Here is a 15,007-nt window from a genome sequence, read left to right on the forward strand (position 1 = left end):
GTGATTATGGGAGGCTCTCCACTTTCAGGTTTTTTTAAAAATCCAAATTTCTAGCCCTTGTGGTACAGCAAGAACCTGGAAAATGTGGCACTTCATGATTCAGAAACCTGGGGGCAAATATTTGTTGGTTTGTTGTTGGTTTTGTTTTGGCCTCTGACTCATGGGTTTTGAACATTAGGAGTTGACAGGGCTGAGGAAGTATTATATTAAGAAGATCTACACCATTTCCCCAAATGGGTGTGGGGGAGCTAGGAGGACTAGCCAGGAGAAGTGTGGAAGATGTATAAAATTAAGCTGTGTAGCAACACATTGCAGAATGGTGCGGGCCAAAGTTCTAGCAAATAGGCTGGCTAACACAGGGGGTGAATGCAGTCCTCAAGAAGTACCCAATAAGATCAGGAACTACCACTAGGTGCCATTCTGGCTCCCCCAGAAAGTGCCAAAAAGGCATTCGAGAGCATTCTGGCATGACTCAATAGTTAGTTAGTATCCATTATGCCTCTGGCATTTAGGGCAGCAATGAAGCTCCTCCATTCCTGTGTGTTTCTGGCAAGTCTTTCAATGGTTCCCCAGGCGTGCCCCAGGTTTTTCAGCTCAACTTCCACAGCTCTTTGCCATGTCATTTTCAGGCAGCCTTGTTTTCGCCTGCCTTCAGATCTCCGTCTTATTGCTATTCTGGTGATGGAATCGGTTTCCATCAGAAGCACATGGTCAATCCGTCTCCAGCGCCTCCTGGTAATGATGGTGCTCATATCTGCTTGGCTGCAGTGTGTGAATAGGTCTCGGTTTGAGATTGTTCTGGGCCAAAAGATTCGGAGGATTTTTCTGAGACAGGTTGTATGGAATGAAGATAGTTTGGACATATACTTTGTCATTCCCCTGCATTCTGCACTCTAAAGCAAGGTTGAAAGTACACAGCTCTGATAAATCTTGAGTTTGGTTTTGGTGTGGTATTTTGATGATTTCCAGAGTCTGTGCCGGGGAGGGGGGCTTTTTGCTCCTGGCAGGTTCAACCAGGCTGGATTGGTCTGTGCGGGAGGGACCAGACAAAACAGACACCCTGGTCCTCCAGGTTGGGGGTTAGGCACAGGGCTAATAACCCTGTCCCATAAAAACCAAAATATATTATGGAAACAGCGCAGAGAAATTGACCATTACTGCATGTGATGGCCTTCAGACATGACTCAAGGGCTGGGTTAAATTGTGAATATTCTGTAGTCAATCCTGCATATTGAGGAGATGTGCTGTCTGATCTATGGTCCATGTACTGTTACAAACTAGGAAATGATGAACCTCAATATCAATACATCTGGGGGTTCTGGTGACAGCAGAGATGTACTGTACATTACTTAAAAATCCCTTCTGAGGGGGAGTCTGATACCATCTAACACCCCTGAGTATGTACAGCCTTGCAAGTCACATTTGCCCAGGAATTATTTTAAATTTATTTTCTAACTGTTATAAGAATTAGTGGGACTTGAGGAACAGTTGCTCCATTATCTCGAGTGGTTGTGTGTTGTGGTGCTGAAGGTCCCAGATTCTGACTCTTCTTATGACCACGTTGGGGTGGGGGGTTTGTTACATATGACATAACAATAATCCCTATACACAATTCCTCTCTAATGGTCAGGGCCTGCTGCAAGCAAAATATGCATAGTTTTGGCAGCATGTATGTGAACTAGTCTAGGGGGACCGTTTTACACATTTCCAGAGTTTAGTCTCTATTTTTGGAAGGCTGTGAAGTCTGACAGAATTCTTTGAATAGATGGTTCCTTATCAGCTCACAAATGCTTGAGCAATTCCCACTGAAATGACATACCATTTTTTATTTCTCAATAGATGAGGAAAAAGAAAATAACAGAGCATCCAAACCACACTCAACTCCAGCTACTCTGCAATGGTAAGACTCCTTTTTTTAAAAAAACCCTTTGATAATTCCTTATCATTTTCATGCTCTGTCCCCAAGTAAAAAGATTGTAGGTCTGAGAAACCTCACAAAGCAATAGTGTTTTCACTGCATGTGGGCATTCTATGCAGTTACACTCTATATGATAATGTGTCTTGCTGGTTGTCCTAATTATGCTTTTTGTACACGGAGCAAGTTCCGATCCAGTTTGCATAAGTCTTTTGGGCAGATGTATTTGCCACCTAAGCAATGAGGGTTTTGATTTGTTTTGTTTAATTTTAAAAAGATAAAGAAAAATAAATGCCAAGGGTTTTTCAGTTTTCAAGACCCTGATTCAGCAAAGCACTCAACCAGGTGCTTATGTTCATCCCTGTTAGATTTAGGGTTGCCAGGTGTCCGGTAGGGAATGCCTGGTTAAAAAGGGACCCTGGTGGCTCCAGTCAGCACCACTAACCGGGCTGTTAAAAGTCCAGGTGGCGCGAGGCTGGCAGGCTCCCTACCTGGCTCTATGTGGCTCCCCGGAAGCGGCGACATGTCCCTCAGCTTCGAGGCAGAGAGATGGCCACGGGGGCTCCATGCACTGCCCCGCCCAGAGCAATGGCTCCGCAGCTTCCATTGGCCAGGAACCACGGCCAATGGGAGCTGTGGGGGCGGCGCCTGTGGGTGGAGGCAGTGCGTAGAGACGCCTGGCTGTGCTCCGCCTAGGAGCCAAAGGACATGTCACTGCTTGCGGGGAGCCGTCTGAGATGAGCGCTGCTCGGAACCCACACCCTGAAACCTCTTCTACACCCCAATGCCCAGCCCTGAGCCCCCTCCTGCATTCAAAGTCCCTCCCAGTGCCTGCACCCTGAACTCCCTCCTGTGCCCCAACCCCCTTCCTCCACTCGGAACTCCCTCCTGCACGCTGAATCCCACGGCCCCAGCCTGGAGCTCCCTCCTATACCCCAAACCTCTCATCCCCAGCCCACCGCAGAGCCTGCACCCCCTGCCCCAGTCCAGGTCCCCCTCCTGCACTCTGAACCCCTTATTTCTGGCCCCACCCCGAAGCCTGGACCCCCAGCCCAGAGTCCATACTCCCTGCCACACCCCAAACCCTTCGTCCCCAGCCTGGAGCTCCCTTCTGCACCCCGAAACCTCGGCCCGAGCCTCACCCCAGAGCCTGCATCCCCAGCCAACACCCTCACCCCCTCCCACAACCCAACCCCCTGCCCCAGCCCGGTGAAAATGAGCAAGTGAGTGAGGGTGGGGGAGAGCGAGCGACAGAGGGATGGGAGGATGGAGTGAATGGGAGTGGAGCCTTGGAGAAGGGGTGGGGCCTCAGGGCAGGGGGTGGGGCAAGGGTGTTGGGTTTTGTGCAAATAGGAAGCTGGCAACAATAGTTAGATGCGGTCCAAATGCTTTAAGGTAGAGGAGGAAAAAGAACAGCTGGAGTTTGACTGTGTGATTCACCTCACATGTCATAATCCCACCAGGGAGAAGGAGGACAGGAAGGAGTGAGAGGAGAAATTAGGTGGTGGAGCAGGGAGGGAGGGGGCAAGGAGGGGCAAGGTTGAAAGTAGATGAGAATGCATTAGAGCATTATTGTGTCTTGTACTGTGAATAAGTGAGGGATGGTCCACCTGTCCACACTTATTTACTGCAGCATTTTCATTTGTGTTACGATGACACAATCTTCTGAGCTCTATTTCTGTAGCTTGTGTCTTCTACTTTGGTTGTCTTTTTATTTTTGTTAGTTTTATTTCAGAGAGAGTTGAGGACACAAAGTGCCTTGCAGGAAGTGCTCTGCATCTCATAGGATTGGGCTCTAGAATTGTGATCTGAAGTCAACTGAAACAGTCATTGGACTTTGGATTGGACCCTAGGTACCCTGTTGGAAATCAGTGTCCCCGGACTTGTTTTAATACTTTCCAAAGCAAATAACTTGAGGGGCTATTGTTATCTCCACTCTACTTCAGCTATCAGTAATTTTCAGTATGTCAGGTAACAAATGGATTATTGCCATACAATATCTCACTTAGCAAAATGTTGGAATACTTACCTTGTTGTGTCAGCCTCTTGAGACTCATGTCTTTAAAGGGACATCAAGCAAAGAGCCAGTTTTCAAACAAGAGTACCCAATTTTGCACTTGGACCCTTAGATTGTCACTTAGGCACTCAAATACCCATTTTAGGTTTCTAAATGCTAATTTGAGCACCCAATTGCAAAATTTGGGGGTTCTCATTTATCCATCCCAGTATAAAAATTGGGTTGGTGGTCTACCTCCAACATGCTTCACTGTAGACCTGAATGAATACGTTGCTAAGAATAATCTATCCAATGAATTTGCCTCTTTTCCTGCATGTGGAATATTCATGAGCAGATTGCTGTTTCCTCACATCTGTTGTTTAAAGTTTATTCAATGAAATTTTTCATTTTATTTGACTATGGATCGATCCAGAGCAACTTACTGTGAGTATTCAGTGTTCTGACTGGAGAAACCCATGAACAATTCTGATGCAAATACTCGCTCAGACTTGCAAATTTAAATTGATGTATAATTTGACTCTGAAAATCACTTTCTGCAAGTATCTATGCCAAAGAAATTTAGTCTCTCAGATGTTTGTGGTCAGTGAATGAAAAGGGTGAGTGAGTGTGGCCAAACAGAATTCATTAAAAAGTGAAGAGTGAATATTCATAGGTGTCCTGTTATTATGCATTATTCCCCCAGTCTACTTGACCTCAGTACAAGGTAAACAATACAATGTAGGACACTCCATCTAAAATAAAATAGCCAACAGTACTTAGCAGCCACAAATGCAGGACATTGTTTATTTTGTAGTAGTGCCAGTTAGAAGTCTTCCCCCCCCCCAAAGGAGCAAATAACATAGTAGCCAAGAAGTGAGATTGAATTGGAACACATGGCGGTGATACCGCTCTCAAAAGAAAACATGCAAATACTAGAAACAATATTCAGCCAAACACTTTCAGGCTTCCTCATTCACAAAGGTTAGTAAATCCCTAAACTCCTGGGATATAGAACTCTGCTGGAATGCAGTCTGCACAATAATGCCCGTTCAGAAGCATTTGCCAGAGAATCCTAGAATTTAGAAATGTAAAAGGCTTGTTGCGTCATGCAGTCTATCTGCTTCCTGCTACCTACACATTACGTTATGTTCGCCCATGTTTATCTAGTGCATGCATTTTTGCAGAGCATTTAATTCCCTCTATTGAATATTCCACTGAAAAATATGGGAGGAGAGCAAAATACACACAGCAACTTTCTTCTGTGTTTTTAAAATATCTTTTTTTCTGGTGTCAAATTAAACAATTCAATTAGCATATTGATTGACGCCCCAGAGCTTCACAGTTTAGCGGCTGTGCCACACAACAGTATGTGGTGTTTCTTCCTTTTGTTTATCTTAGTATTATCTCTTTGAATGTTGTTGGTCTCACCTGGAGAAGCTGTGCTACTGGATAGATTATATTGTATACAAGCAGACACTCAAATATCTTGGCCACTGTGCTGTAAAGTGCTAAGCTTTCATGGTGTGAAGATGTCGTTTTGCACTGTTCTAAAAAGCCTAACACGTTAGCATCAGATTAACCATCATATTGCAGTAGCACCTAGGAGCCCTAGTCATGAACTAGGACCCCACTGTACTAGGCGCTGTACAAACACGGGACAAGACATGCGTAGTAGTTTTAGTTTCATGTGTTTGTTTGACAGCTCTGCCTGCAATTGCCTTGGACTCTGCCTTTGCATGATTGTAAAAGAGAGAAGGCCAAATTCAGTTGGAGACAGCCTAGTGTGTAAACATGTGCAACTGCCATGAAAGTCTGGGCCAAATTCAGCAGTGACATAAATGGTGATATAAATTACTCATCGGGCATAAGTGGCAAAATAATGTAAAAAGGACTAGGAAAGGGGGAAAGAGAGGATGATAAGAAATAAGCCTTCCTTGGCATAGTAATTCCATCAATAAATATAGGAATTAATTGTAGCTACGTTGCAACAGTTGGGCATATTCTTTTGCTTCTCATTTCAAAATAAAAGTCTGTATGATCAACACTTACAAACATTACTCAGATGCAGAATAATCCCTTTTAATCTAGCAGTGTATAAGTAACAAAGGGGAACAGTAATAGGGGCAGATAAAATTGTCTTTCCTATAGACACATTAGGTTTTTTTACTGCAATACCATGAGTGGTACAAAAGCTCTCATAGTGAACTACTGGATTGCTTTATTAGGACACACATATATTTCTGATAATGATTTATTAGGCAGAAGATTAAGTTCATTATCTTTCCACAATACTGTAGGATGAAGCTGAATTCAAAATATGATAAAGTTGTTAAATAAAAGGCAGGAAAATAAAAGAAGTGGAGCAAAATGGGGTTTTTGATCATTTAAAAAAAAAAAGTCCAGGTATAATGGAGCATTCTTCAGTGTCAGACTAATGACTCCCTGTGAAAGAGGGGAGAAAAAGAAAAATTCATCAGATATGAACAGAAATAATTAACTGCTTTTCTTTCTGTCCTGTCTTGGTCAGGGAAGCTGACATGCCAATTAGCAGCTATAGTATAGAAATGAACTCACTGGGTTTTGAAAAGAGGTCTTGTTAAAGGTCAATGAATTTGGGGAACGATGCCGTGATGATATTCCTGTAGAAACCAAGGAAGAATAGATGTTGCCCTTACAAACCAATTCCATTCATCCAGCCAGATATCTTATTAAAATAGTTTGCAGTCACAAATGGTCACAATAACTGACATGGAGGGAAGGTCTGCCAAGGGCAGCGAAACAGAGAAACTCAGGTTATTTGGAGATCTGAACTTTTACAGGTAACCACTTAAAAGGCCATGTTTGCTTTAAAACCCAGGTTTCCTGAGCAAATATTGATTCCAGCAATATAATTAACCAAAATAATTAAGTGTACCCTTTCTGACCCTCCTTCAGCAAGATAGTATAGTAGGAGCATTGAAGTCAGTGGGACTACTCATGGGTTTCAAATTAGGCATGTGCTTAAGTACCTGGCTGAACTGGGGGCCTCTATTCTTTGGGAAAGATCAGCCTTCAGAAAATAATTTTCAAAGCAACATGTTCTCAAATAGACAGATTTATAATTATTCAGTTATATGGAGAGTCTCCTGTTTTAAAGGCAAAGCGTGTGTGTGTGTAAAATTAAATATATTGCGGGGAATTATTATTTTCTATGAGGTAGAATAGAACAATATCTTAATGTTGCATTCAGCACTTGGTAGATTCTTCTTATCCTGTGTTGTTCATCAGCAGCTGTAAGAAACTGTTGTACAAAACTTGATCTGTGGAGATCCTTACATTGATGCAAATATTTTATTTTTAGCCACTCCTGTTTACTTTATGTAAAGAATCTTGCAATCAGATAGACGTGAAAGTATTTAAAATATTTCAGGATGTTGATGGTGACACTGGCTTGGACTCATCAGAATGCTCATCAGGGTGCATCAGAATGTTGCCACTTAGTGATTTCTTTATTCTGTGATTGTGCATTCATTCGTTTAACCCAAAATGATTTAAAAGTTTTATGATATAATAGTATTAATTATTAAAATAGCACCTAGGAATTTCAATCAAGGATCAGGGCTCCAGTGTGCTAGGTACGATACAGAGAAGTAACAAAGAAGCCCCTGGAGCTCACAATATATATATCAGATAGAATGCAACAGGTAGACAATACAGACAAATGGGGTGGAGGTGAATTGGAAAGATGAGATAACAATAAAACAGAGGTTAGCTGAAAAGTGAAAGTCACTTAAACGTGCAGGTTTGCACACTATTTATAATTCAGGGCAGCCAACATATTTGCAGTTTTCTTTGTTTGGTATTTGCTTTTTAAGGCTGGAGGAGAACTATGAGATTGCAGAAGGCGTTTGCATTCCTCGAAGTGCTCTCTACATGCACTATTTGGACTTCTGTGAGAAAAACGACACGCAGCCTGTTAATGCTGCCAGCTTTGGGAAGGTGAGTCTAAACTGCAATGAGAAGCCTTGCTCCCTAACCTTGCTCCAGTGAGATTTTGATATTTTAAAGGATAAAGGCTCTAACCTCAGGAAAACTGTCACTTCAAGTCAGAGGTGGTGATGCATCAAAGGAATATGGTGTGTATTAAAACTCCAAGAAAAATGTAAAGCATTTTAAACACTCAGGAGGTCAGGATCGCTTTTCATCATGGTTAAAGTGAAAATGCATTTTAAAAAATTGATGATTTTTATGACCTGCCTGTTTGTGGCAACCATTTTGCTTCAAAATGACATTTATGGCATTGGCAATATGGAAGCCAAATACAAGAGAGTGTAAGTAATTCTGTTATTCCTTAATATTGCTTTAACAATAACAATAATTTTAAGAGTTAAACAGCAACAATTCAGGTAATAAAAACAGAAGTGCACATTAATTCTGCAGAAATATTGGAATGCCCATTGACTTCAGTAAAGATACTCCTGATTTACACTAACATGAGTGAGAGGAGAACCAGTCTCATTATATGTCTTGTGCTGGTCTTCTGTGAGTGAGTGAATTTCACCCACAGTACAGATGTGATCAATAAATCTTAGTTGTATATTTCAGTACCGAGTTTCATTGTCTTTTTAGGAGCTCCCTGTAACCCTGAACATTACCAGATGTTCTTACTTTTTGAATTTTCAAAAAGGTGGGTGTCTTAAGTGCAAAATAGGATTGTGTCAATCTTTATTTAGTTATTCAAGAGAGCACCCTGGACCTTTAAATCTTGTATTTTGTGATACAACATGCTGAAATTTGCCAACCATTTTTGAAAAGTTTGCAAGCATCCGTCTGAAGCTAATTTCAATTGAAGCTAGTCTCATTTAATGTTTACAACATTAATTGTATAGTAGTGCTATATATTTACAGAATCGAAAATGTTTCCTAATGCAGAAGCCAAAAGAGGAGAAAACATTTAATGGAATGTTTTCTTTTGTATTTCATGTTTATTTAAGTAGTTTAGTGAGGCAAGTAAAATGCATTGTGTGGCAATGTTTTAGGTGAATTAATTGCTATAAAGCCCTAAGCAGTTAGGTTGAATTTGTGTTAAAGTTCTGTTTAGATATAGTAAATGAAAAATTATTTTTATTCAAACTTCTGTTCATCCTATTTGCTATATCATTGCTACTAAGTAGTTAATATTGTTCCAATGACTAATTTAGAAACAATGGAAATTAGTTACAAATTTCCTACAGATTGACAAATTTGGCACGCAGGTAAAATTTTTATTATACCTTTGTTGCCTTTACAAAAATGTCTGTAAATGACTCATAAGCTGTAAAATTTTAAATTGTTTAATCAGGAAACAAACATGGTTTGCCTGTCTGAAACATTATGCCACACTGGTGACCTCTCAAAGTGCACTGGTCTCTCCCGTCATGTCTACATTAGGTGGAGAGGCATTTAAACCCTTTCCCTTCCCTGAAGCACTAGTTGGAGTATCTTGAACTTGCAAAGCAGGTGCAGTTGTCCCAAATGCAGATTTTTACCAGCTGGTTGCAACATCCAAACTAGAGTCAGGGCTTTAGCTCAGATCCAGCGGTTTCTCTCCATTGTAGACAGGAGCCAACACAAATGAGCCTTCTCACTGCATCCTATCATGCAGTGTTTCATGTGTGCAAATTACCCCCAAACCCATGTTCCCAGCAACAGGGATATGTACATCAGGAATCTGAGTGCACTGGTACAGCTATGGTGGTGAGGCAGTAGGCTATCTGTAGGAAGCTGAACGTAGCAAAATGGCTCTGTCAAACCCAGCTGTTGCTGTGCAGAGGTACTAAACAGTTACAAAGACCAGTGAAGCCAACAGTCACTCCATGCAATCAATGACTCTGCCGTCGATTTCTCCCTTAGTGTAGACACACCCTAGAGCTCTGACAAATTACGCTGCTGTGGCGTGGCAGCTGAAAAAGCAGTAATTTTTAAAGTGTGTGCGCCATAAGTGCCTTGGAAGTGGGGCTGTCCTTCCAGGCACAAATGAGTAGTGCCAACTGAGGGGTTTCCATATTTAGCTGGCTGAACAGAAACCCAGACACATTTGCCCTTACTGCGACTCATCAGTGCACTGCAGCTGTCCTCTATTCCAGAGAAAGAGGCTAGTTGTTCTGTGAAAGCTGTTAGTGAAGTTATGGACAGTTCTCCTTTGAGTGGATCTCACTGAATTTATGATTCATCTTTGAACTTTGAACTTTGTGGGCAATGTTAAACATAAGGGCTCCTGCTTTTTGATTGATTTATTTTATTTTTCAATAGATTGTTTTAAAGCACAGAGCTCTCTGTCCTGAACTAAAAATTACCCATGTGCAATGAGTAAACCCCTAGCACACTACCTCTGAGTCAACTGTTTCTTCTCGATTAATATGCCAGCACTGATACCACCAGTACACGTAAGGTTTCATTTATAAATGCCATTTTGGGGGGATCTCTGACTTGCCTATGAATGTTTGGTGTAGATCAAGACTTGGGGTTCAAGGTTTCAGCTCAGAAGTGCCTTTAAAACCTCCTTTAAATGGAATACACATACAATGGAGGCAAAAATAAAGAGAGTTTAAAAAAGAGCAAGAGACGTGATAAGGAGTTGGAGGAGCAGAATTACTATAAGAGGGATGAGTAAGAGAGTCCTCAGTGGCACTTAAGGTGTATCCACATGAGGAAAAAGGGTTTGGTAACAAGTAGTAAAAAAACCCACCCTTTTTTTTCCTAGCGAAGGCAAGGCCTTAGGCACGCTTGGCAATTCTACCTGTATAACTTATCTAAGCAATGACTAAAGAAGGCCAGGCTTTGACTGAGGCTGAAATCAGGGCAGTCAATGGCAAAATTACCAATGACATCAATGGAACCAGGCTTTCACCCTAAGGAGGGAGCAGTATTAGTTAGATTGGTACTTGCAGCCAGTGGGAGGGGACAGGGAAGCATTTAACTAGGACCAATGGGGTACAAGTAAGAAAAAGGAATTTGGGCGGCATGTGAGGAAAAGTTTTTTCTGACTGTGAGAGTGTTCAGCTTGTGAAATAGTCCTCAGGCAGAAATACAGGAAACCCCATTATTTGGACAAAGGACTCAGTGAATCAAACATTTAATTAAAAAAATCTTCCCAACTGTTTGACCCATTCCCAGATCTGTCAGTAATCTCAGGTGAGCATTGATTCATACTGTAGGTTTAGAACCACTGCTATAAAGTTACCAATAACTTCAGCCTTGTCCCCTTTCCATTCCCCTTTTCTTCCCCAGTGTCCTCTCACATAGCTGCTTCCTTCCTCTGTTTCTTTCATGACTCCATATGCTCCTCACTCTCTTAATCCCACCTCCTGAAAATGTAATCTCCCCCCACCGCAACTTTCCGTTTTAACACTTGTCTTGGAGATCCTGAATGTCTACAAAGGGGAACTCTGCAGTGTCTCGTGATGGGTTTATGCTCCCTCCCAGTGTTCTTCATGCAACTCCATTGTGCAGCCTGGAGGTTCTATATCTCCTTCCATTGTTTCCTTATTTTGATGTGATGCTGCTGTGTCTTTGGCCAGCTGCAGCAAATAAATATTTTAAAAGGGAAAAAGAAAGAACTCGGCATCCAGAAGAATGCGAAAAATTATAGGCTGATTCTCATTCATACTAAGGCCACTGTACACCACCCTTGGCAGTGTAAAGCATACACTGCCAAAGTGGTGTAACGTGGTCTGGATGCGAATGAGAATTAAGTCCCACGTTTTTAAATGTAAAGGGGGAGTAGAGTAATGTCACCGATTCTTATGACATTCTACACTGGCACAAGCCTCTGAGTAGATGCAGTTCTACTGGCATAAAAGTCCTTGTGCTGGTATATCTTATTTCATTTGGGGAACTGTATAAACTTCACTAGCAAAAGCACTTTTATTGCTGTAAGCTGCATTTACACTAGGAGGCTTTGCCAATATAGCTGTACCCAGCAAATCCCTTCTAATCTAGACAAGGCTTTAGTGTAAACAAGAAACAAGCCTTCTCTATTTAAGACTTTTTTTATTCTAAGAACTTAAAAAAGTTTTTCAAAATCAAACTTTGCTAGATGATCAATCCACGGTATTGTCAGAGTTCAAAGCCAGAAGGAACCACTGGATCATCTAATGCAGGGGTTCTCAAACTGGGGGTCAGGACCCCTCAGGGGGTCGCAAGGTTATTACATGGGGGGGTCGCGAGCTGTCAGCCTCCATCCCAAACCCCGCATTGCATCCAACATTTATAATGGTGTTAAATATATTAAAAAGTGTTTTTAGTTTATAAGGGAGGTTGCACTCAAAGGCGTGCTATGTGAAAGGGGTCACCAGAACAAAAGTTTGAGAACCACTGATCTAATGTGACCTCCTCTATAATACAGGCTGCCAGTAAATATTATCTCAGTTTTACAGATGGGGAAACTAAGGCACAGAAACGTACCTAAGGTCACACAGCAGTTCAGCAGCAGAGCCAGGGTCTCCTGCAGTGCTTAATTGGTAACGAAAGAGGTGCTGGGGCTCAAGCAATTAGGTGCCGGGGCTCAAGCAATGTTTTTACTTTCATAATTGACACAGCAAGCCTAGAGGTGCCGGGGCTCAGTCCCAGCAAGTCCTGGCACAAATTAAGCACTAGTTTCCTGACTCCTGTGCGAGCACCTTGTCTAGTGGACCACACCGATCCTTAGATTTAAACACCTTTTTCCCCCCTAGTTCTTTTTTTTTCTTTTTTCTCCTTCCCAGTATTGGCTGGAAACAATATCTAATAAAAATGTATCTTCTGTGACAATTGTCCATACCAAAGACTTCAGGTCCAATACTAATGAGGGCAGTCACACAAAGTACGTACGTGTTTAGCAAAATATAAAAATACATCTGTGCCGTCTCACCAGTAATGTTTCCTTAGAGTCCTGAGAGCCAATTGGCTTGGGACTCAAAGATGAGGGAAATGCGATTCCCTCATTAAAGCAAATGAATTAGTTTAATCGATCAGAGGAAAGGACTGAAGATGAGTTTGCCCTTGTTAAAGGTTACTTTACAGGCAAGGCCTTGTGTATTAATCAGGAGTATGCATTGTAAGTATCCTCCTGACAAGCTTGTCCTCATGTGCAACAGTTTTCAGACTGCACATTTCAGTGGTTTTAAAGTGCAAAGGCAAAGACAGCCAGGAAGTACTTCCTGAAGAGGCCAGAGCAACAGAACCCTGCGGCTGCCTGATTGGTCCACACCAACTGTTTAATCTAGGAAATTGGCCCAGGGAGCTGTCTGAGCAACAATGCAGATTATGGCTTGCTATGGCTACAAACCTTGTTTTTTGCTCTGTCTTGATCCTGACATTGACCCTAGGCTGGCTTGACCTTGGAACCCGTCTCCTGACTTTGCCTGGTAACAACCCTGGCCCAACAGACATTACTGGTCCAGTTGCCTACACCCTGGCCATTACAGGCAGCTACAACTCAACTGAGAGTCTGGGCCAAAGTGTTCAATGGTTCTTTAATCTTGAAAAAGCAACAGTCTGTTTGATTGTGCTGTGACGGGGTTCCCCTGGCGTGCCATCTGGAACTGGGGTACCACTGAGCCCCTGACCCACCAGCCTGTGCTCCCTCTCACAATGTACTGCTCTGTCAAGCTGCAAAGCCCTCCAGCCTGCACTTTCACCAGCATTCATACAGGTAGGGACACACCCAGCTGCAGTTACATGCAGGCTGTCTAACCACCAGCTTCCCACCCTGGGACCCCACAGCAGTTCCATCCTGCCCTGGTCAAATCTTGCCAGTATATGGGTTTAGTACCTTGTCCGCCTATCCCTCAATGTGAAGAGAACAATGCACACTTGTGGTAACCAAGCAGAGATTTTCCCCAAGCACTCCAGTCAGAGCTCACTGGTTTAGATTAAAGCAAAAACAAATTTATTAACTAAAAAAGTTCATTTTAAGTGATTATAAGGGATAGCAAACAGATCAAAGCAGATTACCTAGCAAATAAAATTAAGATACTGAATAGATGAGATATGAATTAGTCAATTCTCACCCTGAGAAATGATACAAGCAGGCTGCAGATTCTTAAGGGGCAAGCTGTGCTTGCTTTACAGCTTGGAATCCCCAGGTGTTTCATACACAGGCTAGAAATCCCTTTAGCCTGGGTCCAGCACTTCCCCCAGTTCAGTCTTTGTTCCTCAAGTGTTTCCAGGAATCTTATTGTGTGTGGAATGAAGAGCCTCTGATGATGTCACTCCCTACCTCACATAGCTTTAGCATAAGGCGGGAACCCTTTGTTTCAAAACTTGGCTCCCAGAGCAGTCTGTGGGAAAATACTGACATCCCAAGGTGGAGTCCAGCATCTTGTGGCCTGGTCACACATTTGTAGAGTCATAGCAGCCATCACTCACAGGCTGTCTGTAGCATTCTCAGGAAGGCTCACCAGGTGAGAGATAAACCTCTCCTAAGGCCTATTGTTCTTTCTAATGGCCCGTTGCCCTGAATAGGCCCTTCCCCACCCTTTATCTAGATTGAAAGCATCTTGTCTAGTGGGCGTTACCCGGGTGTAACTAAATTTGAAGTACAGATACATAGTCAATATTCAAAACTTCAGATACAAAAATGATACTTGTATATAAATAGGATAATCATATTCAGAAAATCATAACCTTTTCAATGACACCTCACATGTCTTATCTTGTACAAAATGCATCATAATTATGCCATAATCCTATCAATAATAATATCACTGTGAAGAATATGGGGTGCAGTGTCACATGTGAATTAGCCTGAATTTCATCTGGCCGGATGAACTCTTACAGTGGAAGATTTTGTACATACCTGGATTCAAGCAAGGGCTTCACAAACTTCCCTAAAGGACTCGAGCCAGTAGGACTGTTTGCAGGGTAAGATCCTACTGAACAGATAGTTGTCAGAACAAGGGCCAGTGATTAAAGTGGGTGCAAAGAGCCTGCCTTATCTTGCTTGATAATGTCAACTGGGACATAGCAATCCTCAATGTAACAATCTAGATTTAGGGTTGGATTATAACCTCATTCCTCCATTGGAATCACACAGCTTTGGGAGCAGGGGTAAAGTACCTTCCCAATGCTCCCGCCCTCCCCCATCCCTCGCATAT

At 42.3% G+C, this 15,007-nt stretch overlaps 1 protein-coding gene across 3 annotated transcripts in view; it reads left to right on the top strand.

Moving 5' to 3' along the window:
- RFX4 (regulatory factor X4) overlaps positions 1-15,007 on the top strand; it is a 128,465-nt gene that overhangs the window by 38,219 nt on the left and 75,239 nt on the right. For all 3 annotated transcript variants that reach the window (XM_084613445.1, XM_084613446.1, XM_084613447.1), the window contains 2 exons: positions 1,840-1,900; positions 7,766-7,889. In XM_084613445.1, the coding sequence (XP_084469571.1) occupies positions 1,840-1,900; positions 7,766-7,889 (185 nt within the window). The remainder of the gene's footprint in view (positions 1-1,839; positions 1,901-7,765; positions 7,890-15,007) is intronic.

This window comes from Lepidochelys olivacea, assembly GCF_965140295.1.
Source record: "Lepidochelys olivacea isolate rLepOli2 genome assembly, chromosome: 1".
NCBI classification, from domain to species: Eukaryota; Metazoa; Chordata; order Testudines; family Cheloniidae; genus Lepidochelys; species Lepidochelys olivacea.